The sequence below is a fragment of the Tauraco erythrolophus genome, chromosome 4 (assembly GCF_009769465.1).
Source record: "Tauraco erythrolophus isolate bTauEry1 chromosome 4, bTauEry1.pri, whole genome shotgun sequence".
Lineage (NCBI taxonomy): Eukaryota > Metazoa > Chordata > Aves > Musophagiformes > Musophagidae > Tauraco > Tauraco erythrolophus.
The window spans coordinates 38,422,766-38,450,199 of NC_141468.1; the positions used below are offsets into that span (position 1 = coordinate 38,422,766).

Genomic DNA, 27,434 nt, shown 5'->3' on the forward strand with positions numbered 1-27,434 from the left:
AGACAATTAATTAAATAAATGTAATTTTCTTCTCTTTTACGCCACTTATTCCATCTAGTCATCTCTAGTGGGAGATAAAAATAACCCTCTTCCTTTTTACAGATGAGGAAACTGAAGTGTAATAAAGAGTCATGCTACCCTTCTAACTGTGAGAAAGTAAATGGAGAAGGAAGGATGGGAACAGAGATCTGTCCTCGGCTTTATCTGACCTCACTTACTTAAAGAAAAGCTTACTGTTGTTCTTGATTAGACAGGAAAACCTGTAACAAGCAATATCCTGGTTTAATATTCTAATAATGAAGGGAGAGAAAAAAAATAAAGGCAAAAAAAAACCAGCCTTGTTTTAAAACTAGTTTGAGGTTTTGAATTCTCTAATAGGTATAACAGATTTTTCATATTTTAATACATATTTCCAGAAATTGGGTCAGATTGAATTATCCCCACTAAAAAATCAGGTAGTATAAATTCATCACATTTGATATCTTTTTCTTCTTCAGATGTTTATTGTGTGTTATTTTTCCTGAGATTTTGAATGGAGAGTAACAAGCCATTCGGATGAGACCACAATAGAAACAGAAATTATTTCCTTACCTGTAAATTTATCTTCTCTATGAGAGTACCTGCTGCTCTGTTAGTGGAGTACTGATGTGTTTTCTGCCTTTGTCCCAAGCTTCAGAGATTCCTCTGGTGATTTTTTCCCCACTTGCTTACCAGCTTCCACTGCTAGCATTTTGAGGTAGTGCACTCACATTTGGCTCCAGGAATACTGCCACAGCTGAGGGAATATAAGACAACTAGAAAACAAGTTAGAAAACAGCAGAGCAATATCCAGGCAGGAAAAAAAAATGTTTAAAGACAATGAATCAGTCATCACCTTGAAACACTGATTATTTTCCTCTCTCTTTCCATCCATTTCGAATCTCCAAATGAAGAGAAGACTTTTGCATGCTTGGAGATATTTTAGACAAAGTAGTGGATGTTGACAGAGTAGTGGGTACCCATTTAGAGAATATAAAATTATTTTAAGGGAATCTAATTTTAACTTTCTCCAGTATAAGTACCCATCACGCCATCACTCTGATACAAATAAGAAACAGAAGAAAGGTGACAGATTTGGAAGATTTCAGAAAAATTCTTGTCACCCTGTCTCAACAGAACTAGGGAAAAGGAAGACTCAAGGGCTTTTCACCTAAAAGGTGCCATAGATGAACAATTAGAAGGAATTCTCATTGCTCAGGGAATAAGGTCTGGTTCACTAAGAAGTAGTCGAGATTATGGTTGCTGATTCTCAAGTAATAGTTGTATAGTTGTAGTCATCTTGGTTATCAGAGAAAAAGAAGGGAAGAGAGGAAATAGTGCTGTCAATTTCATAAATAAATAAATAAAACACAAAACAGAGCATATCCACCATCCATGCTTGAAGTTGCATGTAGATGACAAAATTTCACTGTTAATCTCTTGCATTTTTTACATGTAATGGTCACAAGTTCCTGTGGTATTCTTGGAAGAAGATAGTATAATGCACACTAGTTCCAGAAAACGATGGTTTTGATGCTTTTCCCTGACGTTTATCCTGAACTCATGGTAAACTGATGCAAGTTACCAGCATCATTCCTGAACTGATTAGAAACGTCTTCATGCTGTACTATGGAGATTTCCAGGTGAAAGTTACAACCGCCTGTATAACTCCTCTTCACTGGAGATTACCTTGTTACTGTTTTAGAACTTCACAGTACACAGGAAAGATGCATCTTGTCAAAGGAAAAAAATAACTCCAGAAATGTAACTAAGAACCTGCTTTGGTATTCAATTTAATTTATCTTTCTTAAAGAACCTGACCAGCTGTCTTCATATCTGCATCTTCTTGTTATCTTCTGACTAGTACGTGACCCAAGGCAAGGTAAGTATGAATGCATCAGAGTAGCTAATCACAATTAGACGCTCATATTCTAAAATCTCAAGTAATGAAGGAAAAGCCAAATGGCTCTGAAGAGGTTTTTGCCTTCAAATTTCAGGAGTGTAAGTACCAATGGTGTTCTTTAAGTTCAAGAAAGAAGAAAAGGATCCTGGTAATTTCTTGAATGACCCTCCAAAAAGAAATTTTCTTTGCAAGTAATCAGCTTCCAATTTGACAAGTTGCATTCCAGGAGAAAGTCTCCTGTTCCTTTTTCCTACTTTCAAAATGTTGAACATCTATTATTAACAACTGGAGTTAGAATAATGCCTTGAAGATGGTGAATTTGCTATGCTCTCATTTTCCAAGGTCACTCTGAAAAGATAATAAGGAGCCAGGACAGAGAGATCTAAAATTCTAGAAGATCAACTACTCTGATTTTTCAGTGCGTTTGCTTAAATTGGTAACAGCACAAGCAGAGATAAAGCCCTATGGTCTTCTTTTGGCTAGGACATGTTCTTGAGCCACAAAGCTTGAATTCAAGATGAAGGAACAATCTATGTTCTGGATGGCATCAGTAAGACATTTTCTGGCATTCTTGAACCTGAAGAGGCAAAGCTGTTAAAATATGCAGCTCCATTAAAATTCTCAAATCTTCTGTTACTACCAAGTTTGTAGATGCAGGTTGGTTAGACATAATCCCTTGTTTCCTTGAGATCATACACATCTTCACAAACTGGAGACTCTTGTGTTCACTTCTGGTTTTATAGGTCTTGCCAATATAATTCTACAGGTCACATCATACAAAGACGTCATGGTGAACTGGATATTTTGTAGCTTCGCCCACTTCAGAGCTCTATGACATTTCTCACTGCAGATATGAAAGGCACTGAATGATAGTCAGGACTGTAAGATCTGAGAAGGAATCATCTGTATATGCTAAAAATGCAGTAGAATAAAGCTCAAAGTCCATTTTATAGAACATAGAAAGTTCTTTGGAATCTTTTCTCCATATTAAGCAATAGCATCTTTCCTAAGATGAAACTGGGATCCACCAAGATATCCACTTTTCCACCTTCCACCAAGAAGGAGGAAACTACAAGTTATGAAAAAAATGAACAATTTTGGAATTCTTATGGAAATTAATATTATGTTGTTCCTCTTCTTTATTAATTCAGTCCTAGACATCAACCTTTCACTTATTCTTCCCCGCAATACATTTTTTCTTCATTTTGAACAGTTCTCAGATAGGAGAGGATGTTCTTTGTTATTTTTATGGAGAAGTAAGATTTACAACCATACTCACTTTGCAAGGGAATAGTACCTGAATAATCTGATTTCAACTGGTGTGAGTTGTTTGCTCTTCCAACAGTAACTGTGCCTAATGCTCTGTACAACTTTCTCCAATTGATATTATTATCCATCTCCTTCCTTCCTTCATTCCTTCCTTCTTAGAAGGCAGAAAAGCAGAGCTGTGACAGGGCAGTGCTTCTGAGGCTTTCTGTAAAGAGTCCTAATGAGTAAGGAAATACATCAAGAAAACGATAGGATTTTGGAGAATTGAAAGTAATACCTTTTAGAAGATTGGGGGCCACTTTTCCGTGCCCTCATATCAGTTCTGCAACTAAGCAGTGATGCACAGTTTGTGAAGCCTTTGCCAAATACCCACAGAAAGAGGCAAGAATTCTGCCTGTAGCTATTTAGGTAGTAGGTAATGCGAGGTTTCGAAACACTCCAGTTCCTCTGAGCTAAAATGTATCATTTCTGACTTGCAGAAATGATCCAAAGAACCCCTTACAGACTGCAAAGGAGGCTGAGACAGGGAAGAAGCACTAGTTTTAGAGCATGCCAGCGCAACTCACACAATACTGATATTTGAATATCATCTTCCTATATGGTAACTTTTGAGGTAGTAGAAGCTGACAAAGATTTCCCTGGAAAATTGAACTGCTAGATATTCAAAGAACCTTTCTTACATAGCCGTGAAAGGGCAAAGAAACTGGCAGAAAATGGAGCTGCAAATGAGAGTGGAAACATTTTTGATATCAGTGTCAGGACTTTTCCACTTTGTGCAAAAGTGGAGAAAACCAGTAATTTACATATGGCTTTCAGAACTCATTCTTATTTTCCATCACAGAGGCAGAAAATGATTCTTCAGACATGAGGTCAATATCTCAAACATGCCAGCAAAGGACAAATTGAGGGGGGGGAAAGAAAAAAAAAGAAAGAAAAATAAATCACAAGTTGACTCTTTTGGGACAAAGGCAGAAAACCTCTTGGCTGGACTGATGAAGTGGAGAATTCCCACGTGGAAAAAAGTCATGCTTGCAAAAATCACTGATTAGTTAATTAATGACATGCAATTGAAACCCATTTGCGTTTTTCTTTAAATATTGAAGAAATATTTTCCTTTGATTTCAGAGTAATTATGTCAATTTTCGGGTGCCACAGAAACTAAAATGATGCTTTGTAACAGAGGCTAGCTGCAGTCTTACCTTAGGAAAAACTATTCCCTCATAAAAATGTTTAAGCCACAGTATACATTACTAACACCCTGTGAGTGTGATGACGAGATTGCAAAAGATTTGATTTCTCGTGATTTGTACAGAGTGTCTACTCACAAAAAAAATAGAGTAACCCTTCTGAATAGCTCGAGATGAGACTCAGTGTATTCACAAGTAGATCCAGCAAGGGATTGAAAAAAATAAGGAAAAATTGCAAATATTCTAGGCAAAAATTGCTAATAAAAAATAAGAACACTATTCTGTTCCTAGAAATTATTTTCTTTCAAGTAAGACATTAACAGCCTCCCTCTTTCCACAAGAGTTGTATCTATGAATACTGCCTTTGATCCATTCTCTCTTGCAGTTCTTAGTATCAATATCCATAGGACTCAAAGTTAGAACAGAAGTAAACAAAATTTGAAACCGAAATGTCTTGGAAGTTGAATGTTTGGCTAACTTGTCACTTGCCCAACCAGTTTTACTGACCTTTCAGTCTATGACTTGGCTTATAACATTTCACACCATAACACTTCTTCCTTTAATCTTTTTCACCATAACTTGTGTTTTATGGGTACTTTTAAGTACCTTTGCATTTGGAGAAAGGACTATGACTTGTCTAGATTTCTGCGACCTGCAAATAAACATCATCAAGCTGCAGGCCTGAACTCATGTGAAATGTTGACTTGCAACAGGAACTTTTTCATAGGGTAGAACTAGTCATGACAACTTCACATTAAAGAATTAGATTGGGTATACGGCAGCTATGTTTAAGAAACTGACTGAATTGTGTAGCCCTGGATACTGATGATCCCTTGTAACATGCGTTGGCTGGAAATGCTAACTATTTGCATCAAAATGTCCAAGTGTCCCAAAAGATTACTGTTTAGGTGCCCTACAAAAAATACAGAGCTTCAATATGAAAGAGTGGTGATGCTAGATCAAAACAATACTGACTGATACAAAAAGCTAGCTTGACCCCAGAAAATGTCATTCTATCTACATTACCCAGCTCATTTGGCCCCTGAAACTTGTATGTATTTTTAGGAAAATGTGTACACATCATTTAATGCTATTTTAATGACAGATTATATACAGTGGGTCTCTGAGTTAGCAATGAGAAACGTGCTGAGACAGCTGCAAATTTCTCATAGTGACAGATTAGCCAAAGGCATGGAAAGAGATACCATAGCAACAAAGAGGCTGTCACAAGTGCAATCACTCCTTTCCATGGGTAATATTCTGCTACAGTCTATGCACTTACTTACACTGTAATCGCATCCTTTTTATGAACCACAAGGTATTGCTAGTCACTGTAAACATATGTATTCTTCCCATCAATTTTCATCTGAAATTAAGGTAGAAGATGAGGAGTCTATAGACAGAGGCTCTGAAGGGAGGTAAGGGAATGTAGCAGGTTTACAGTGAGGTTGTTTCTTAACTTATTCATATAGCCCCTTAAATAATATTAGGAAAAGCACTTCCTGTCATTATTTACTACTGACACATGGCAGATCATTGATTTATCTTGTAAGTATCTCATATTTCACAGTGGTCAAAGCAAAAGGCAAATTGTTCCATGTGATGGAAGCTGGTAGCAGTTTTACACTGAAAAAAATGTCATATGAGAAATACATTGCCTTATTAGCACTGTCTGGCCTATCAGAAATATGCTAAAATAACCTATACACAATGTTTATATGATGAATTTCTGCTTTTTCTAATTACGTATTGTTACTACTGATGTTTTTGAAAAGCCTGGAGCACAAAGAGGAACAAAGACGTAAGGGAAGAGGCTACCACAATGGCAACATTTCTTTTCAACTTTGGCAGAAAAAACAGTACTACTTTTTCCATTTTTCCCCCTCTGCTGTTGCTTGAAGAGCCTATGCATCTGTTGCTCATGCAGAGAAGCACAAATCAACAACTAACATAGCTGCCTTGCTAACATTGATGTCAGGCTCAGTTACAAGAAAAATGTCATTTTCTTCTCACATCCAGGGACAGATTTTAGCTCTCTTGTATTATGTTGCCTTACTCAAGCAGTGGTTATGACAGCAGCAGTTGTACTTGAGTCACCACTAATGCTGTCTCCCAATACCGGGAATCTCAGTAGCCCATTGCAAAGCTTTGTATGTAAAGATACCTGATAGAGGTCCTTTCACTCCTTGTGCTGAAACAGTTATGAACAGCATATTTCATAAACTGAAACATAAATAAAATTATTGCCTCTCCTTTCAACAGCTGTAATTAATTTAGAAACAATCCAGTATCTGCAAGTGAGAAAGAGGGGACAGAGTGAAAATGCAAGCAGTATTTGCGGATAGCAACAGGACTGCATTGATTCGGAGTAGTGGAATGCACATACTGAACACCATTTGGCTTCATGTGTAGCCAGTTGGTGTGTTGGGACGGTACACTTTCTCCTCTTCCAAGAATGTTATTCAATTTTTAGTTTCTTTCAAACGCTGGATGCCATAATGTAAAATTAGATTAAATGGAATATTACAAATATCTGACTTCAGGTTCTTTCCAATATTGTTTTGGAATGTAGATAAACACTCTCAGTATGGATTTCTCTCCATCCTGGCAGTATTTCTGTTCTTTTCACACTAGTCGTCTATCTCTGGTATCGATTTGGAAAGCAGATTTGGATTTGGAATGTAGATAAATATACTCAATATGGATTTATTTTTGGCCCTGTAATATTTCTCTTTTACTTCTCTCTGTCCTTGTAATATTTATTTTATTTTTTTTCAGTATTCTATTTCTAATATTGGTTTGGCATATAGTTACATAGTAATATATTAGATATTGATTTCTTTCTGTTCTGCAGTGTGCTTCCCTCACGTATTAAAAATAATAGCCAGTCTTCAGAGTGACAATTGCAGTTTCTTCTGCCCTTCATAAAAGTATGGGTGCTCAGCTATTCCAGAAGCTGGATGCTCATTTCCAAAAGATGGTCTTTTATGACCTGTCTGAAAATACTACTTTCCCTTGTTTATAGGAAAACGTTATTCACTTTCACTTTCTAGAGATTTTCGGAGGTTAATAATCAATATCTACTATACATTACATCTGATCTTTTGGTTAATTTATATTATTAGTATTAGTAGTATTAGTAGTATTATATCAACAAGTCAGTTCTAAAAGGACATGCACTGGTCGCCAATTTTTGCTGAATAATAGGTGCTGGACATGTTGTTCGTCATAGTATGATTCACTGATTTAGCTCATAGCTGCATATTTTCCAAATATCAACATTTTTGAAACTTCTCTTATATTATATTGCATTTGATAATGGTCAAAATCCCAAGCTTCCCAAACTGACAAAGAATGAAGGGGCTTTTTTGATCATCTTCCTACTGTCTCTGACCCAGCATTTTCCTATTCAACATTAAGTATCTAAATATTAGGCAGTAAGCTAGTCATCACAGATTTCCTTTAGAGTTATTAGGGAGAAATAAGCACCTCCAGAAGATAATTCAACTGCCTTATCTTAGGACAAAATGAATAGTCCTCTGGAATTGAACAATTCTCTCCAATACTAAAGAGACAGTGTAGATCTTAGGCTAGTCATCTCACTCTAGAGACTCCTAACCCAAGCAAAGTCCAGTATACTCCACTCCACATATTTTACCCAGAACTTAGTACTTGGCATTAAAATATGCCTCATTCCACAAGCAATTTTACCAAATCAAACTAAAAGCTTAACAACAAGGTACTATTTCATTACTATGCAACAGTTCAAAGCTGCACCAGCAGAGATTTACACTGGACATTAGGAAGCATTTCTTTACCAAGAGGGTGGTTAAACACTGGAACAGGCTTCCTAGAGAGCTGGTCAATGTCCCAAGCTTGTCAGTGTTTAAGTGGCATTTGGACAATGTCCTTATTAACATGCTTTATCTTGGTCAGCCCTAAATTGGTCATGCATTTGGACTAGGTGGTCATTTTAAGTCCCTTCCAACTGAAATAAGTCTATTCTATTATATTTCACATGAAAAATATCAATACCTATTTCTCTACTGCTTCATAAAGTATCAGCCCAGGGACACTTCCTCACTCCCAGGTGCAAGTGCACACTTCTTCAGTCATGTCACAAGATGTCTCAAGATGAGACCTAGGATGCAACATTTTACCTGTCTCCCTGTGCTCTAGTTTCTGCAGGAAAGACACATGGGTTTATAGGCTGTCCAGTAGCCATGACATGCTCCAGGCTAGTCCCAGGGTGGATGCCTGGGGAGGCATTGCAGCAGGGACTTTCATACAGGTTACATGCAGCTTCTGATGTTTTTATTTAAATTCAGTCTCTATTGTAAAGATAGCGGGCAATGTACTGTTCTTAAAAATACAAGTAAAGGCTGACATCTGGATCTGCCCTAGAAAAAACCCTATCCAGAGACCTCTGGTGGGGAATAAACTGAGAGAAATACAAAGTTTTTTCTCCTCAGCTCTTACCTGACTGCAAAATACTGTTTTCCAGTCTTCATAAACCCTTCATAAAGGGTTCCTTTTTTAATACAAACTCTTAGCAATTTTTTAATGTCATTGTCAATTTTATACATAATACTGCTGTATTTTGTAGTTTTCAACTGATGGGAATATGTCACTATTTTAAAGACATTTTCCTTATTTTGCAAAAAAAGAAAGAAAACACGACCAAGACAGTTTTTTGAATGAAAATAATTATATTAGAAAAAGTCTGTAAGAAGAAAAAATTGTTCAAAGGTAAAAAAAACCACTTTGGATTTTCCCCTTTTTTAAACACTTTTGTCATCATTTAAAGAGGGCAATGTGACAAAATTTTTGTGTTTATTTATCATAAGATTGAGGCTAGCCATATAGAAAAAAACTCAATTGCTTCCTCTCACAACAGTTTCTCAGTCTGGAGGAGAATGCCACAACGTGCCTGGTAAATCTCAGCTCTGCCCATAATCATTTCATAATTCTCCTAATGTGTTCTTGAACATCCTTTTATTGTGATATAATGCTCAGGAACACTGTTTTAACTAAATTGTCATTGCCTTTTCTCCCTTTCCGCTCCTGCAAGCTACATAGACCCAAAATAGTAAATTCTAAACCAGCACAAGCTAACTCAGTACTCAGCTTATTCATACACACTTGCCTCCCCCCTTTTCCATGGTTAACTCCTAATGTCAGGCCTCTCCCACTAATACGCAGGCAAATTAGGAAAAACAGTTTAATCTTTCCATAATACCTGTTTTTACATTCTGAAGGTAAATAATTTCCACCTGACTCTTCTTAACATTTGAATTCTGAGTACCATAATATTCATGTTATTTCTAATTCATTATTCATGTATTACTGTATTAGACCTCCATATCTGAACAAAATGCAAAACCTCAGGCAGACCACAGTTTTAAAAATCAATTCGTTCTCTCCCATTATTCACTTGGCCTTTTGCTTAGTGATTGATACTGTAAGTATTAAGAAGTTGGTATCATCATTTTTTACAATAGTGTGATTAAATATGCTAACAGAGGTGGGCAAGCAAAATATCTCCTTCCTCCACTGGTTTTATCTCTAATATAATGCTTAACTATTAATAGCTCGAGATGTGGAAACATAGGCGCTGCTTTTGAACTTGGTATCCTGTAGAAGAGAAGATGGTACTTCAGCAGTTAATTGGGCTACTTTTTCTGCACATGAAGGAGGGAAATCTACAGAAAATGTTTAGAGGTGAATATAGACTTTCTTACACCTTTCAGGAAAGCCTCCACAAGGCTTTCCTGCAATACACTTAAATCACCCAAGCTGTTCTATTCCCTTTGTTTCTTTATGCTTTTACATTATACATGATAATCACATACGGGTTATTTCATTTGACAATCAGAAACTTGCTATTTATGACTTCTTCACACTGACTCTCTGTACAGTTCTTTTTCTTTTTCTCAAAAAAAAGGGGGTTTTGAAACCACAGAGCACTCCAGAATTTTTCCTTTTATTTATATAGACTTTGGGGAGTAGAAAGAGGAGCTACAAAAATATTGGAGTCACTACATATTAGGGAAAAGTACTCTCTTAACACAAAGAATCACTCACATTTCTAATAGCAATGTGTATTTTTCTAGGCATCAGAATGATGTCTCTTAAAACCTCATCCCCCTGCATGTCAAAAGACCTTCATTCACCTGCCACCTGGTTTCAATGAGTTAGATCAATTTTCAGTCAGAAATTTAAATTCAGATTTGCTATTGTCTCAAAACAGCTTTGTAGCTGTGTGGGAAATGAAGGAAGAAGGGGGCAACATAAGGTATCTGGACAAACTAGAAGGTAGAACAAATAGTGGGTGATTTAAGGGTTTTAGTATTTTCCTTTCAGCGGTGGTAGATCTGCAAGCAGGTTATGGCAGCCATTGTACTGAATCAGCAAGTATGATGGCAAATAGAGAAAAGGGCTGGCTTTTACATAGCATCACTTCTGAAGAGCTACAAAATAAGTCCTGAGGATTGCTACCATCCATAGAGGACAAGAGAAATCCAATTCCTGCAAAAGCCAGACCTATGAGTCTGCAACAGAGGCATAAACCCTTGAGGACAAGAGCCTTGGACTTCTTTAGATTCCTAGCAGTGGACAGAACTTCATAACCTTGACCAATGCAGAAAAACCCATCTTCTGAAAAAATGTTAGGAAGAAATCTCCCCAAGGTGATTCTAATAGATATCTCCCCCTTTTGTGACCTCTTTTTTTCCTACAGAAATGTAATCCAGATCCACATTTTTCCCTTACTGCTTGTCAAACACCCACAATAACTATAAAATTACATGCATTCTTTAACACTAATAGTGCCACGTAGCAGTAACCAGGACAAATTCTAAAACACACACACATAATTCTTTTTCTATTTCTATTACTATAATTAAGTTTTATCTAGTACCTTTTGGTTATATTATACATGCACACACGTTTTCCATGTATATAATCAGATTTGCATTGGCATGTACAAAGTCAAGCGTGGGCAGCATTCAAGCAAGGTTAGCTTCAGTAGAAATACAATTGAAAGAGGATTCAGGAGTGGAATTGTATATCAAACATTTAGGAAGTATCCTTCCTTCAAAGAATATCAAAATGTTTTAAAGTCTTATATATACAGAAATGAAGACATGTAGAGATCTCTGTGGAACAGAAGGAATATAATTCAGTCGGTGCACACTACATTTTACTACAATGAAGGTGTACCAGAAATTTAGTGCTTATGCAAGGAAGATTTTAATCAAATTACATGGACATTCAAACACCTGCACAGAGTAAACACCACACTAGCAAGTCATGGCCTGATACTACAAACAATTACTAAATACTTACAAGCAAAACCAGTCACCAGCACGTGTGGTGGGGTGTAGGGGTGAAGGTGTTTATGCTTGCACACATGCATGTGTGTCTTCAGAGTGTACTTTAATCTGTTTTATGTTGATGAAGAACTGTGTTGACCCTATAGAGATACAACACTGTGGTTTTAGGAAGTTTGAGTGCTTAATAATTATCTGAAGAATTTGTTATTCTTCTGTTTCTCTTAGCCACTAAAAAGCAGAGATGACAGCATGCTTACTCTGTTCTCAGGCATTGTATATGATGAATGTTAGAGGTACTTCTGTTAATGTAATTTGGAACCAATAATAGAAAAAGTGTCAAATGGAGAAAAGAAACTCACTGAAACTGTCAAAACTTTTTTGTAAATCCCAGTCATATAAGATGGAAAGAACCAGAAGATCATACTGGAATGATACATCAAATGCTTACCATACTCAGCAGTTTCTGTGTAGAAACATGGTAATTCCATGTTATTGTTAAAAATGCGTTTGTTTGCTATCCTGTGAACAAAAAGTTTAGCAATGTGTATAGGCTTTGTGCAACTGGTTTCAGGGAGAAATACATATCAGATTATAACACATTCAATCATTACTGGTAGTTGAAAAAGGGGTCACGTCTACTATCTCCACTGCTTACCTGAGAAGGTCTGGCACACTGCTTACCATGTTCAAGCAATTGCAAAGTATGCTGAGAAAAGTGCGCAGGACCAGGAAGTCCAATCCCAGTATGATTCTCTTCCCATACTTCTTTAGTCTTCTCATCTCATGTCTTCTATTTGCACTAAATTTCCTGTGCAATTTTTTTTTACTTGTTGATAACATGTCAGGTTGGTATCATACCTACCCTGGTTGTTTTCACTTTATTCCCAGAGGAACAGCTCCATCCCTTACGATCTGGAAGAACTTTACATTCCTCCCCTTCAAGACATGGTTGCATGTGGCACCACCATTTCTGCTCCACTATTGAAGCTACAAGAAAGGAAAACAAACCGTTTGCATGTTGTTGAAATTGACACTGTAATATGTCACTATGTTGCAAACTTTATTCTCTTTTCCAGGAAAATGCAAAAAATACATCGACTGAGAGCTAGTCTGTGACTTTCAGCCAGCTCAGAACCTTCATAACAAAATAGGTCTCAATCTGCACAAGGTGCTATGTGCTTCAAAGTCAACCTCTTCAGTGTGTTTTTTTTTCTAATTTACTGCAGTTCAAGAACTAATTTCACAGCATTTTTTTCCAACCCTCATTTTTTCTTGCTGAGTCAGATTTCAAAGTTTTAAATAGAATCTCTTCTTTTGAGTTAGTATATTTTGCCTGATCTACTATATAGTCTAGCATAGCCTGATTAAATTTATCGCCCAATGATGACATATTTACAGCTTCTCTAACAGCCAACAACATATCAACAGTAAAGAGATCATGTAAAGGGTGAATTCATCCCACTTCTCCTTCAGAGAAGGAGATGTGAAAAATCAGCTAGTATTTTCCCAAATAAAACATATAGGCTTATGCCAGATTTGTTAAGTAAAGCATTAATATTGCACTGCAAATAGGAAAAATAGTGTTGATCTAAAAAGACTAAAAAACAGTCAGAATTATGTTTTGTTTGTTTGCTTGTTTGTTCCTGTATGATAAAAATAAATCTATAAATAAAATGTAAGACTGCAGCATACGAAAATTATATGCTCATGTAGATTTTGCATAAACACTTTTAAGTGGATTTCATACAACCCCAAGGGCACTCTGTTAGTTAGATCAGATTTAGCTTCTCAAGAGGTCTCTTTCACTGGCATCTAATAATTTTGCTTACCATTTCCACAGAGTAATAGCAAATAATTCATTTTTCCCATCCTACTCCCAGTCACCTTGGGCATGCCCTTCAAAATGCAGAAGCTTTCCTACTCTTATTTTAAATAGTTAACTGTAATGGAGTAGTTTTCATTGATGACATGAAGCCAGTAAAACCCCCTAGGAACATGCAATGAAAGGAAGCAATAGAAGTAGCCGCACCATCAACACAAGAAGGAGCTGCCCGGGTGGTACCTGCTACCTGCCCGGGGAAGCAGGAGCACTTCACTGTCTGTGATCTTTCTTCTATCTTGTTCTTATTGCAACATCTGTGGAGTGCCACCACTTCACAGGTCCCAGTTTTAACATGGTGAGCTGTGAAAATAAAAAGACGAGCGATTTGATAACATTGCGAGGTAGCATCATACTGTTTGGGTTTTTTTTTTAATTAGAAATGCATTAAACTTGGCTCTCTGAGGCAATCTGCCATGCATGAAACTAGAATTACAATGCTACTAGAACTAGAATGTAAAGTTGATTTATTTTCCAAATGTAGTATAACTCTCTCAGGCAGAAAACACTGGCTAAAGAAGAACAATTGGAGAAGGCTGCATATGGGACTCTTCCAGTGAAGCAGGAAGCAGAAACATTAAACTAACCTAGAAACTATATTAATGTCTGGACTCCCATAAACTGTTGTGTACGTCTACCGAGTATGTTTTTTCTTTTCCATGAGAGAGAAACTTTGAAATGGAAGTGTAGCAATGTTAAAATACTCATACATGCACGTGTGATAAGAATCTATGTCTCCAGACTTTATGTCCAGGGCAGATGCAGTTTTTGATATGATATCCCAAAACCTTCCTACAGACAGAGAAGAATTGGCAGAATACAGGGACAGCCTTCAAACAAAACCCAGAAATAAAATCTACCGAGGAATCACATTTTAAATCTTTCTGCCTGACACTGTAAAGTAAGTCTAGGAACATGGGGAATCAATTTTTTCAAATATGAGAGGCAACAGGACAATCTTCATTATCGCATATCCACTACCCAACACCTCCACCCATGCTGTTCTAACTGATCGCCAGAATGATGCTACTGGAGTCCTGTGAGAGGACCAATTTGCTAAGACAGTAGTTACCAGACTACCCATTCTGGTTCAGCAGTCAGTTACCAAAGGATCTGGAGTTCAGAAAAAGCAGTTTTAACTAAACTTTCAGTGGTTACCAATACAAGATCAGATATTTCTGGGGATAGCTCATTTCCATCAGAAGGAAGAGAGAAGGAAATCTGAACTTTAGCTGGTATTGACCTAAAACCTTGTATAGGGAGGAATATTAATTATGCAAAGCAATATATGTTTTAACAGTACCTCTAATTCCTCTATTTCTGCTGCCGTTTAACTTTTTGCACACTTTATGCAAAGCCTATGTACTGAATGCTCCAGCTACCTTTTATATCCCTAATGGCAAACAATAAACGAGAGCTTCCACGAGGAGAAGGCCCAACTAACAGGCTTTCAGGAGCCCAACATTGATCTCTGGATCCACGAGGTTGTTATCGCACCGTGTCAGCTCCCAAAAGGCCTGAGGAAGGAAAACAAACTTGATGTAGGCTATGGACCCCAAGAATGTGCCTAGAAGCAAAAGCCACGGGCAGCAATTAGACTCTGCATCTTCATCAACCAAACATAAACTACTAAACATTTCATTCAGGCAATTATGCATTTTTCAGTAGAACAAAGTCCACTGAACAGCCTGTGATCTTTGCCGCCACTCGCTGCATCGTACTATGTCAGGTTAAATTAGACTCCACCACATCTACAGCTGAAATTATGTAACACGATGCGAACAATTAACCCATGATCCATCCTGTTGTGATACGCTGAAATGTTACATATAAATCAGAAATCTAGGAGGAAAAAAAAGATCTTTGTTTGCATAAAAATGCTTTTCTCTGTTTTTTAACTATTTCTCATTTTTAATTCAATAGAGGATGAAGAAAGCTATTCATACTACCTGCCTGAATTTTGCGATCTCTGATATTTTCATACCTTTGATGATGAGCAAATATTTTTACAGCTACTAGTAGAGTCTGCTGTAAAAACTACTTTTAATTATTTTCCAAACAATTTCACGGGTATATATGCCAATAAAATAATTTAAATAAATACATTCATTTTTCTCAATAAAACAGTTCTAAGTTTTTTTATTTGTGAATATTGTAAAAAAAATATTCTAGGATATATTTTGAATGTATAATATACAGTAGAACAAACACATGCTGCTTTTCTAATTTCACATTAATTTTTATTTTGATAGGCAATTACACATCTTACACTCGCATCTGCTAACACAAATTCACTAATTTGTATTTTATGAAAGGTACACAAAAACCCCAGACACTGTAGCTACAAAAGAAAGTAAATTTAGTGGTAGGATGTGAACTTCATCGCACTTAATTTTTCACTGTATTAGTTTTCGGTCTTATTTGTATTCTGATGTGTATCACTGATCCTGAAATTTTTTCTCTTCGCTCTTATTAAATAGCTTTACACTGCTCTACCAGGTCTACAGAAATGCCATAACATATCTGCCAAAAAAAAAAAAAAATAACAACGTGCATCAGTAGCCATCTGGAATGGAAGCCAGTTAAAAGAGCTGTTGAAAAATTCTGTGAGGGAAAGGTTCATACTGAAACAAAACTTTTGAAAGACTAGTTTTGTAGTAATTAGGGAGAGAAAATCAGGTATTTTAAGACTTTACAGAAAGACAGTGTAATTAAATGAAACAGTGACTTACATTCATGTACAATACCGGAAAACTTTTCAAAGGGTGAAAAGATACGTGAAAATGGGAGAGGACAAAAAATATGGGTGGGATGGGAAGGAGAAAATACAACAAAAGGCTTGAAGGTCAAGACAAGGACAGGGAGGGGTCACTCACCAATTACGGTCACGGTCAAAACAGACTCAACTTGGGGAAAAATCAACTTAATTCATTACCAATCACATCAGAGAGGATAATGAGAAACAAAGCCAGACCTTACAAACACCTTTCCCCAACTCCTCCCTTCTTCCCGGCTCTACCTCCTCACCGCAGCGGCACAGGGGGACAGGGAACAGGGGTTGTGGTCAGTTCATCACACGTCGTTTCTGCCACTCCTTCCTGCTCAGGAGGAGGATTCTTCACACTCTTCCCCTCCTCCAGCGTGGGATCCCTTCCCACAGGAGACAGTTCTCCATGACCTTCTCCAACATAAGTCCTTCCCATGGGCTGCAGTTCTTCACAAAGTGCTGCAGCATGGATCCCTCTCGTGGGGTGCAATCCTTCATCAACAGACTGCTCCAGTGTGGGCTTTCCCACAGATTCACCGTCTTTTTTGGGTGCAGCCACCTGCTCCAGTGTGGGGTTTTCCACAGCTGCAGATCTTCACAGAATGCTCCACTGCCACGGACTGCTCCACTGTTAATCTCCACAGGCCACAGGGGAATCTCAGCTCCGGCACACCCCCTCCTCCTCCTTCTCCACTGACCTTGGTGTCTGCAGAGTTGTTTGTCTCACGTCTCACTCCTCTCTCCACTGCAGCCACGCAGGGGCCGACTGGCTGGATGAACTCCAGTGGCCCCAGCAGGACAAGCTCCACCAGGCACAGGCAGGGGCCGGGCAGCTCCACACCAACAACTGCGTCTGCCTTCTCCCTCTCTCCGCTGCAGGTCCCACATGGCCCAAGTTTCTTTGTGCCTTCTTAAATATGTCATTCAAAGAGATGCTGATTGTCTCAGCCCTGGCCGGATGCGGGTCCAATTTGGAGTCGGGGAAGTTTCTAGCAGCTTCTTACAGAGGCCCGTAGCACCTCCCCTGCCACCAAAACCCTGCCACACAAACCCAACACAATTTCAAATGTTGAAAATCTAGGCTGACCATCCTCTAGTTTCTGTTTACCATCTAGAGCATGCAATGAATATGCCTTGAGAGGAAATGTAGGGATTTCAGCTCCTTACGCTATCAAATAATTAAGTTCCAGTGGAGTAAGTACAGTATCTGTCACATTCATGTGAAATGAAAGCCTCTATATGACAGATAAAGGATTTCTAACATGGTAATACAAATTAACTTCATTAAGCCACTGAACCATTCCATGAAAGGAGGATGGTACTTTAGGAGATTCACATTTTGGTTTTGTTTCTTTTTCTCCTAACACGAACTTCAAAGTATGCTGCCTGCTTTGCAGAAAATGTTTGAGGAACTGAATGTCACTGCTGGAATCCTAAAGAAATACATTATTCAAAACCACTGCAAACACTCAGTCCTGCATTCTCTATTAATGCAAGTAATCCTTCTTGAAACCAATGTGAAGGACTGAAGAGAGACTTCAGAAATATCTATGTGCTGACTGTGAAGTTTTCCTGATGATTATGCATAACATAATAGTTATATATTTTATATATACATATATACACACACATATGTATATGTATATATTATGTTCCAGAAGATGCAACACTTTATTGTGAGAGCATAACTTGGAAAACAGGCATAACCATATCTCACCGATTAACGGTATATCCTGTAATCAACTTGCCAATTTCATAGCGTTTTTCATGTAGTCAAATCATCAATAGCTATCTCATAAATCCATATGATATTGGTACACCAAAAACTTAACTATTTGTAATCATGCTCCTGGAAAAAAATAAAGCTAAGCAATTATTGTTCCTCATTTTACATAAAATTAAATGCCCTTAAAAAGTAAGTTTAAACATGCACAGAGAAGACCTTTAAATATATATAAATTCTACCTGTTCCTTCTCCTTCATGGCAACTTTATATTTCTTTCCTTCAGGTGAATGAAATTTCAGTGCTATTTGCACAGTGCATTTGACACTAAGTTATGGCTCTTACTCCTGTACTTCTGTGAGAAGTTTGTTCCAGGTGAGAAGGTAAGTTACTATTTGTCGTGGGTGTCCCAGTTTTAGCTGGGACCGGGTTAGCTCTTCTTTTTAGCAGTTAGAAGAGCTCCGTGTTTTGGTTTTACTCAGAGGCTCGCTCTGAGAAGAATGCTGATAGCAAGTTGATGTCTGTGGTTGGACGTGAGACTCCAAGGACTTTTCAGTGTGCCGGAGTGCAGAAGCACGGTGAGATAAGGGGGGAGCATAGTTGGGACAAGGGGGCCACAATTCCCCTTGTGATTTGTGGTGGAACTTAAGATTGAGGGCCAAACTGGCCAATTAGTATTCCATATCACGCAGCGTCATGCCCGGGATAAAAGTGAGGGGCAGCCGGGAAGAAGGGCTTTTGCGCTTTGACTCTTTCGCCGCTTTTGCTCTTTTGCGCTTGCTGCGCTTTTGCTCTGTTGTTTTTTTTTTTTCCCCCTCTCTCTCCCAGTACTCCCACTCTCGGAATACTATCTCTCTCTTTCTGCCCCTCTCTATTTCGGGGCCTCGCGTTTGTCTGGGATTGCATCTTCGGGACAAGACGGGCTTCGCATACGAGGGGTGGTGAGCATCTACGCTGTGTATTAAATCATCTGTATTAAATTGTTCTTATCTCAACCCACGGGTATCCCATTTATCCTTTAATTCTCTCCTTCATTCCTGGGGCTGGGGGAGGGTGAGTCAACGACTGGGGGGGGGGCGGTTTGTTTGCCGGAGCGGCCTAACCCACAACAGTGGTTTAGGCCGATCCAGCAACTAAACTCCACACAGCCGCTCTCTCACTCCAGTAAAGTGGAGAGTAGAAAAATATAATAAAAGGACTGAGGGTCGAGACAAGAACAGAGGGAGCACCCACCAACCACGGTCCCAGGCAAAACAGACTCAGCTCTCTTAAAGCAAAACTATTTATTAACAGAAATTGGACCTTTTTTAGGTCTTTATTAAAGAATAAAAACAGGCAAAACCAGTTACTTAAAAGGATAAAAAGAAAACAAGGCCAGATCTTAAAAACAACACCTCTCCATCCCCCTTTCCTTCTCTTCCCGGCTCTACCTCCTCCCCCCAGCGGCGCAGGGGGACAGGGAATGGGGGAGTGCAGGTCAGTTCATCCATGTTGTTAATGTCGCTCCTCTCTTAAAGCAGAAGGATTCCTTACACCATTTTCCCATGCTCCAGTGGATCCCATACTCACGGGGAAAAATCCACAAACTTCTCCAGCATGAGTCCTACCTGCAGGATGCAATCCTTACCCCATCAGATTTCCCCGGTGCAGGCTTTACCACAGTCTCGGATTCTTAGGAAGTTGTTGCCACTTGCTCTGGCATGGGTCGTCATATAGGCTTTAAATGCATCTCTGCCTGTGCCCATGATTCACAATAGTCCTGAGGCATCTCCTTTAAACAAAACACCTCCCCATCAACGGGGCTTGTCCCACAGACTTTAGATGCGTACCGTACTCAGGCTCAGGCACCTCTTCTTCGATGTGGGTTTTCTGTGGGCTGCGAGTGGGCCTCTGCTCCACTGAGGACCACCTTTGGCTGCAAGGGGGCCGCTTGCCGTCTCGCCACCGGTTGCAGGGGAAACTCAGCTCTGGCACACCTCGTCCCGTTCCATCTTTACTGAACTGGAGTCTGTGTGGCTGTTTCTCTCAGATCTCAGTCCTCTCTGGATGAACTCGGCCCAGTGGGCTCCCCAGGAATGGGGCTCTCCCGGAGTTCCCCAAGCGGCTCCGCTGCCACCATCCTCAGTGGGTGGCACTGGCCTGGCCCAGGCTGCTGCCCGGCTGGGCGCCAGGGTGCAGGAGCAGTGCCCCCCTCCCCTCTCCTCGCTCCTGGACAAAGGCACACCTTTCTGGTTCCTTTGTCCCTACATAAATAGGGCAATTCGCAGAGGCGCCGATTGGCTCAAGCCCCGAGGGGGATGGGAGACCAATCTGGCGGGCAGTTTCTGCCACCAGAATCTTCCCCCCCACATCAAACCATGACACTATTCAAATTTATTATTTTGCAACTCACAAATATAAGTACAAGGTATTTAGCATAGATGCAGTTATACATAAAGTTGGCATTAAATCAAGGAAAGTCTTCCGAATTCCGTTGCTCATTATGACCATCATTTCCTAGCCTCGCCACTTAGACATTCAAGTTCAATTCTGACATCCATTTGCTCAGCCATTTGAATCTTTTCATTCCTGAAAGTTGCACAGGTCATACAATAACATAGACACTGGCCATTAACATGGAGGAAGAAATCATGTTGCCATAGACTAGATGAAATAAAGTCACGGACTGTTTCTGTCCTCAGGTTCTCCATCATTGCAGTAGCTATGTACAAACAGTGGAAAAAAAACCATCAAAAAGGCTCTATTATATGCTGTCTGCAAAGACTCCGGCATAACTGCGTGATACAGCTAAACCTATCTAATGACCAACAGCTACTGGAAGAAAAAGATCTCTTGCCCCTTTTCCCGCGCTCTTTCATCCCTTGCTTGCATGAACGCTGTCATTTGGTGGTGACAATGGTAAAACCAGGAATTTATACTGGCAGAAAAATATCCCCATTTTTTTGTGGGGTTAGTTCTCTACTTGCTTAGCTTCTACAGCTGGGTGCAGAGACTAGTGAGGAGCAGTTTCAGCCATAAGGAAGCAGCAGGAGCAGGGAGCCACAGATACATGATTACCTCCTCCTGAGGAAATCAGTTCCCATATTGACGTACAAGCACGACAGCTCTGCACTCTTACATGAAATAAATGTATTTTATTTTATTCCAGTTAAAGTAATTCCTCTGAGGTCAGAGAGACTATGTAAAGTGTGCAAAGCTTTGTTTGCTTGTGTCTGTGTGGTTTTTAAAGCTTTTCACAAAAAGAAATCTTTTGTTGAAACAAGAACCAACAGATCAGCAATAAGGAGAGGAATGCAAATTACCCTTAGCCATGAGTTTCAATCCATATTACATCTAATATTCTATAAACTTTGGCCTTTTTGTCATCTTGGGTATAATCAGGAAGATGTCCCTCATGAAATACTATAGTGACTCTGTCTTTCAAAGTAAGCACATAAGTAGTCCTTATTCATGTCAATCATATCCACATGAGTAATTGCATTAAGGACTATAATCGAACTACTTTTTTTAATAACCATCTGCAATGAAAAACAAACAACATTTCAGCAGATTATCAACCTACTTCATCCCTTTCCCTGAGTGATTAGTCACTATTCTGTACCACAATATTCAAACAAATGTGAGAGGGGGTAATTGATATCAGAAGAATAAATAGAATTAGTGACTGTAATGTACCATTTTCCAGATTAGGCTCTAAATCACTGTCCTACTTTTAAATGACCAGGAAAAAAAAGTGGGTTTTCTTGTTCACATAGTCTATTTGCTTTGTTCATGCTGATTGACATGGAAAATAAATGTAGGTTATCTTTCTGCTACACTTCAACAATTTCAATATGTCATATCAGTCTCTGTGTGTCACTGTAGATAGGAAGGATGCAAATAAACTTGCAAAATTTCTCACACACAAAAATGTACACTCACACAGAGTATTGTTGCATGTTTTCAATAGTTTAGTAAGTGTTAGTGGCTGCCATATCTAAGCAATCAAAATCTTATGCAACCACAGCTGACAGGATTTCCATTTAAGCCTTCGGTGTTTAAATGTCAGACAAAGATACATGAAAAGAAATACACTGTCCAGTTCCTTCATTCAATTAATTTCAATATTTTTCAATATTTTCTGTTATATCCACCTAACACCTGGTAGGGAAAAAAACCTGATTTTATCCATGCTCTGTCAGCAATGGTGGTGACATTGCTGCAGTTGTGTGATCTAAGAACATAAGCAAAGTGAAGATTTTGTTAAAGATAAAATCTTTGATTTTACCGGTCATTAGTGTAGTTGGGAAAAAAGTAGACAAGATTTTGGGAACAAAAGCTTCAGTTTGCTTGTGTGAACACAAAACAAATCACAACTTCATTTCAGCTCCATGGGTCAGAGGCAGAACTGGCAGAACAGATGTCAGGAAAAGCAAAAGTGTCTCCCATACCAGCCATGATCTTGTTACCTCTAGCATGCAGCAAGCCACTGACTCCCAAAGCAGCACTGGTCGATACACATTGACAGGAACCTTCCTGAGCATGACCTTTGCAGATCGGATTCAAAATCTTTTGAAACCAATGGTTTGGTTTCATCAGTGGTTTTGGACCAAAATTTTAATGATAGAGTTAAATTTTTTTATTTTCAATAGAGGTGACATCTGGATTCGCAGCTAAGATATTTATTCTGATGATGACATACATAGCACCTGTTACAGTGATTGAGCAAATGATGACATATAGTCTAGATATGTGACAAAAATTATGATGAATAAAGAATATTAAATCATATTTTTCATTGAACAGTTCATTTACTAAAAGCACGGCATCCAAGCAGTGTAACTATTTTCGAAATCTAGAAAAGTAGGCATCCTCAGAGGAGAGGGCAAAAAAATTTTTTCCACATATACTTTTAATTTATTTTTTTTACAATATTTGTTTATTGCTATGACAAATTTGAGGGAGTTTTAAATTGTAAAAATTCTCAAAACAAAGCAAAATATTTTATTTGATTTGGGAAAAAAAGTACTTAGTATTGTTCTTTTTTTTTTTTTTCCCTTTTTGGCCAGTGATCTAAAAAATCAATTACAGACACAGTAGTAATTCCTATGTCCTCAGCGGTGACAATGAGGCATGCCGCAGTTGTGGTGCATCTCAGGAAAGGCATTCATGCTGCTTTATTTTTCAGATGACACATGAGGTTGTGCTATAGAATCAGCAGGAAAAAAACATAATTTTGTGCTGTCTTATTCTATGTTATCATTACATTTCACATGGCTACCTAAAAACTTCTTTAGCTATCTATTCCATGGATGCCACGCACATTTAAAACATTCACATAGTTCAAAAGTAGTGTACAACTAAAAACAAATACTAAATTTTAAAGAGAGATTTTTCTGCGGCCAGAAGCTTTTCTCTAAGTTGCCTGAACTGAGGATGTGTCAAATAACCCTCACCTTAGCATGGCCCTTGGCTAAACACAAAGACCCTGGGAGTCCAGAGGAGCCCTAGGATGCTAATGAGCACCAACAGAGCACACTGACCTGGTGCTCCCAGTGCCATCCACGGAGAGCGATCGGCCCCTGGGCCTGGTGGAAACCCACTGAGATGAGTCAACAGAAGAAACTGCCTCCCCAGAAATCCTTTCAGACAAAGAGTTATTGCATACAGGGATCTAGGAGCTGTTATCAGATGAATGGGGAACAGAAGTTTGAGATATTGTGTAAAATTTGCCATCAAACATTTTGTGGAAATGTGTGAGACGTGATGCAATGCTTAGTGGAAGGACCAGGAGCAGGGAACGGGAGGGGGTCAGGGTTCACTGGGGAGGAACAAGCATGAGCCAATAAAGGGGAAAGGGTACGAGCGAAGTGAAATATGAACAGCAACTGATCAGTACACTTGCCTGGCTGAGCCTTGTGCTCAAACACCGCAAGGCTGAGCCTTGTGCTTAAACACCACAAGCTGTCCTACCTTCTGATTAAATCATGTTTCTCTTTTTTGGGTGAACTCTATTCTCTGAGGGGTGTGTGTGCATGCTAGGGAAATTTAAGCCAGACCAGTTGGTGATAGATTAAGAGATCTAATTACCTGCAACTGGCATGGGATCACAAATCTCATGGGCTCATGAATCCAACTGAAAGCAACTGGCAATATGGGGACACCTCAGATGGGCTACCAATCAGGCTGAGTGTCTAAGACCAGCTATTGGAGTAATCCATTTTGTGTATTTGTGTATATATATGTATCTCGCTCCACTAGCGGCCTTCAATCCTAATCAGCCAGGGTAGAGAATTGGGCCATCTGTTGTATGATTGCTGTTTGCATCAACACGGGTGCCAGGAAAAGAACTGTCTTTTGTCTGCATTGTGTGGCTGGCTCTGTGGGTGCTGTGCATGTGTAAGTCTGTGTGTCTACATGTTCATCCATATATGTCTAAGGAGCATATATGGTCAATCCCACCATTTGCAGAACCTGAGGATAAGGAGCCTCAGTCACTTCACATCTACTCAGCTACTGTATTCACCAACCTCTAACAGATGCAAGCATTAGAAACCTTGTGGAAAGAAAAAAAAAAAAAAGCCAGGAAGACAGAGGCAGCATTTGGCGAATTCAGATTTAACCCTCAACCTTTGCTTCTAAGAAATGTACACAGACTGTCAAGATAATTCTCTCATATTAGGCAGGTTACCTGCTAGATCAGCAGATCAATAGCTGCAGAGAGGTACATGCCAAAACACTGCAGTGAGTCAAACAGAAGAGTTGCCCTGTTCAATGAAAGCAGTCCATCCCACACCAGAGGCTGTGCAGACTTTTTTCTTTTTTCTTGATTTGAGTAATGCTATGATGTGGACAGCTCCCTCTCATGCAAATATTTCCTAAACCCCTACAAACACAGCTTATTGACAGGACTTTGAGGTCTTATATACTACATTCACATTTCCATGCCTTGCACCTCAGCTGTAGCTATTAGAAGCCACTTGGTCACTGAAAAAGTCCAGATAGACAGATCACCCACTACACTCTACTTACACCAGTAGAAAATCAGTTTAGCTTAAAAGTACAGCATTGCTTTTCGTTTCTCTCTTATTCTGATGTCTCTTGCATTTTGGGACAAGTTCTCAGGTGAATCATTAAAAAACAGAGCTGATTGCTTGGGCTGATTATTTTTGCAGTGCCACCTGTAGGCACCACATACACAAAAGATCCTGCTAACCGCAGCCCCTCCCAGGCTTCTTGGATTCAATGTGGTGTTTTCCCTCCTGAGAAAACCATTTTAAAATAACAAGAGTAATTTTTGATAAGTGTTTATTCTGCAGATATTAGCCCAGCTCCTCTCGTTGGGCTGCTTCTACCAGGCAATTAACCCAGTTAGCCCACTTGGGTGAAGGATGGTAAAGCAGAGTTCATAAGACAACACTATGCAGAGAGCATCTCTGGTAGCCTTTAAAAACCAAGTTAATGAATGGTTTGCCACAGTCACATTGCCAAGCATACTCTTCTGCACAGTGCCAAAGAAAAATCTCCATCCATCAGCTTCTCTGCCAGCCACCAGTTATACCCATCTGTGTGGGAAGACTTTTTCCCTTTTGGAAAAAAATCAAGGAAAACTTCAATGTAAGCATTCCCCTGAGAAGAGCTCACTAATGACCCTGTGAGATCAAGCCTCAGATATTCCCATAGCAAAACCTATGCACTGAAATGGACTGAAGGATTGAGTTATCTGCACTAAGAGAGAAAAAGACTTGCTGGAATAACACAGCAAGTTGGCACGATCCCAGCTGGTCACACAATCTTTACAAACATAAAACCACAGATGGAGCACTTCATGTAGGATCTCTTGGACCTGGAGAGCTCACAGCCATCTGACTTTATCCTTCTGGCCTTACTGAGGCTAATTTTATTTAATCAGCCCTTTGGCGCAAGTAAGCCAGTCTCTTACTCAAACAAACCTATCTCCTCTCTCCCAAAAGTCAGAGCCTTTTTGCAGCAATGGCTACAAATGACGCTTTCGCGCCAAACTTTTACCCAAAGACACAGGAACTCAAAACACAACTGATTTTTGGGTAGCTTGAGGGATAATTTCCTCATCTTCATATGACCCCCTCTCAGCCTAAAGCATTGCCCTCCTTAGGTCCTGCTTTCAATTTCGAAATCAGGTGGTCGTTAGGTTCATGAAACCACGGAGGGTTCGGAGACAAGTTCGCAAGCAGCGACCATTTGGGATCTTGCAGCTCTTTAAACATTCACCCACTGGAAGCGGAGGAGGAGAAGAGGCTTCTGCAGGTTTGCCCAGTCCCCATGACAAGCTCAACCCCCTGGCTGCAGCCAGCCCACCGGCTCTCTCTCTGCCCACCACCACACATGCCGCAGTGGAACCGCTCCACCATAGCCACCCTGTTAGCTGAGCAGTGGGGCAGACAGAGGAGGAGGCTGACGGTGACGAAGGCTGCCTGTTTCTCTGTGGGCTAGAAAGGGAGATGCTTTGCTTTTTGCAGACGAGATGCTCTCTGCATTTCTTCTCCAGCAAGTGCGGGCTGACGCCATCCACGAGACCAGCCTGTGTAGAGCTGGCAGAGAAACACCCAGGGCGAGGCACAGCTTATAAATACAAGAAGTCAAAAGCCTCAGTATCTCTGAGGTTGTTATCAAACATGTTAAGCAAACGATATATTAAAGTGTACAGACATTTTGTAAATTAGCAGGCTGAGGTTTGAGATTACTAATTATAAGATTTCACAGAGAAAAAAAGACCAATCCAGCTCTCAGGCACTCAAAAGAACATTTGGCACAAAGACTTTTTATTCTCTCCTGCTCTCTCTGTGGGCCTTCTGCCAAATATCTCGACTCAGCAAGAAGCAGCAGCACATGTCTCAGAGCAGCCTTCAGCATCTGACAGAATACAAAAAAAACCCACATTTTTTTACTCCGTCTCAGGGCTCCAAAAGCCTGTAGTTCACACAGTTTATGGGAAATACATTCCCCCTGTTTCCTTAGATGACTCTCATTATTAATTTTCTCTTCTTTCCAGCTGACCCAAATGGTCTCAGGGTACATTGTACTAGATGACAAATTAGCATGTTCTCAGGGACGCATCAGAAAAAAAAAGAAAAGAAAGGTTTTTTCTACGCCCACATATTTGAACGGCCCTCTGGCACACAATCCTCACCTGAAGTAATGTCTTAAGAAAAGTGCTGTATATGGGAGTCTCTATGAAATAGGATTAGTGTAACAAGGTGGAGAGGTAAATTCAATAATCCTTTTGAACAGCCTGCTTTCAGGTTTCTCATGCTTATTAGAAAATAGCTCAAGCACCTCGGTGGACTTCAGGTACCTCTGTGGAGGCAGCAGCTGAAGCCTAGGGAAGGACAACCA

General features: G+C 39.4%; 1 protein-coding gene across 1 annotated transcript in view; it reads right to left on the reverse strand.

Moving 5' to 3' along the window:
* Positions 1 to 707: 707 nt before the first annotated feature.
* The window catches only part of TAFA2 (TAFA chemokine like family member 2), a 49,495-nt gene continuing 22,768 nt past the window's right edge, over positions 708 to 27,434 (reverse strand). Inside the window, exons 2-4 of the mRNA XM_086610343.1 lie at positions 13,741 to 13,893; positions 12,574 to 12,698; positions 708 to 794 (exon numbers count right to left, since the gene is read on the reverse strand). Coding sequence (XP_086466469.1) covers positions 708 to 794; positions 12,574 to 12,698; positions 13,741 to 13,893 — 365 coding nt within the window. The remainder of the gene's footprint in view (positions 795 to 12,573; positions 12,699 to 13,740; positions 13,894 to 27,434) is intronic.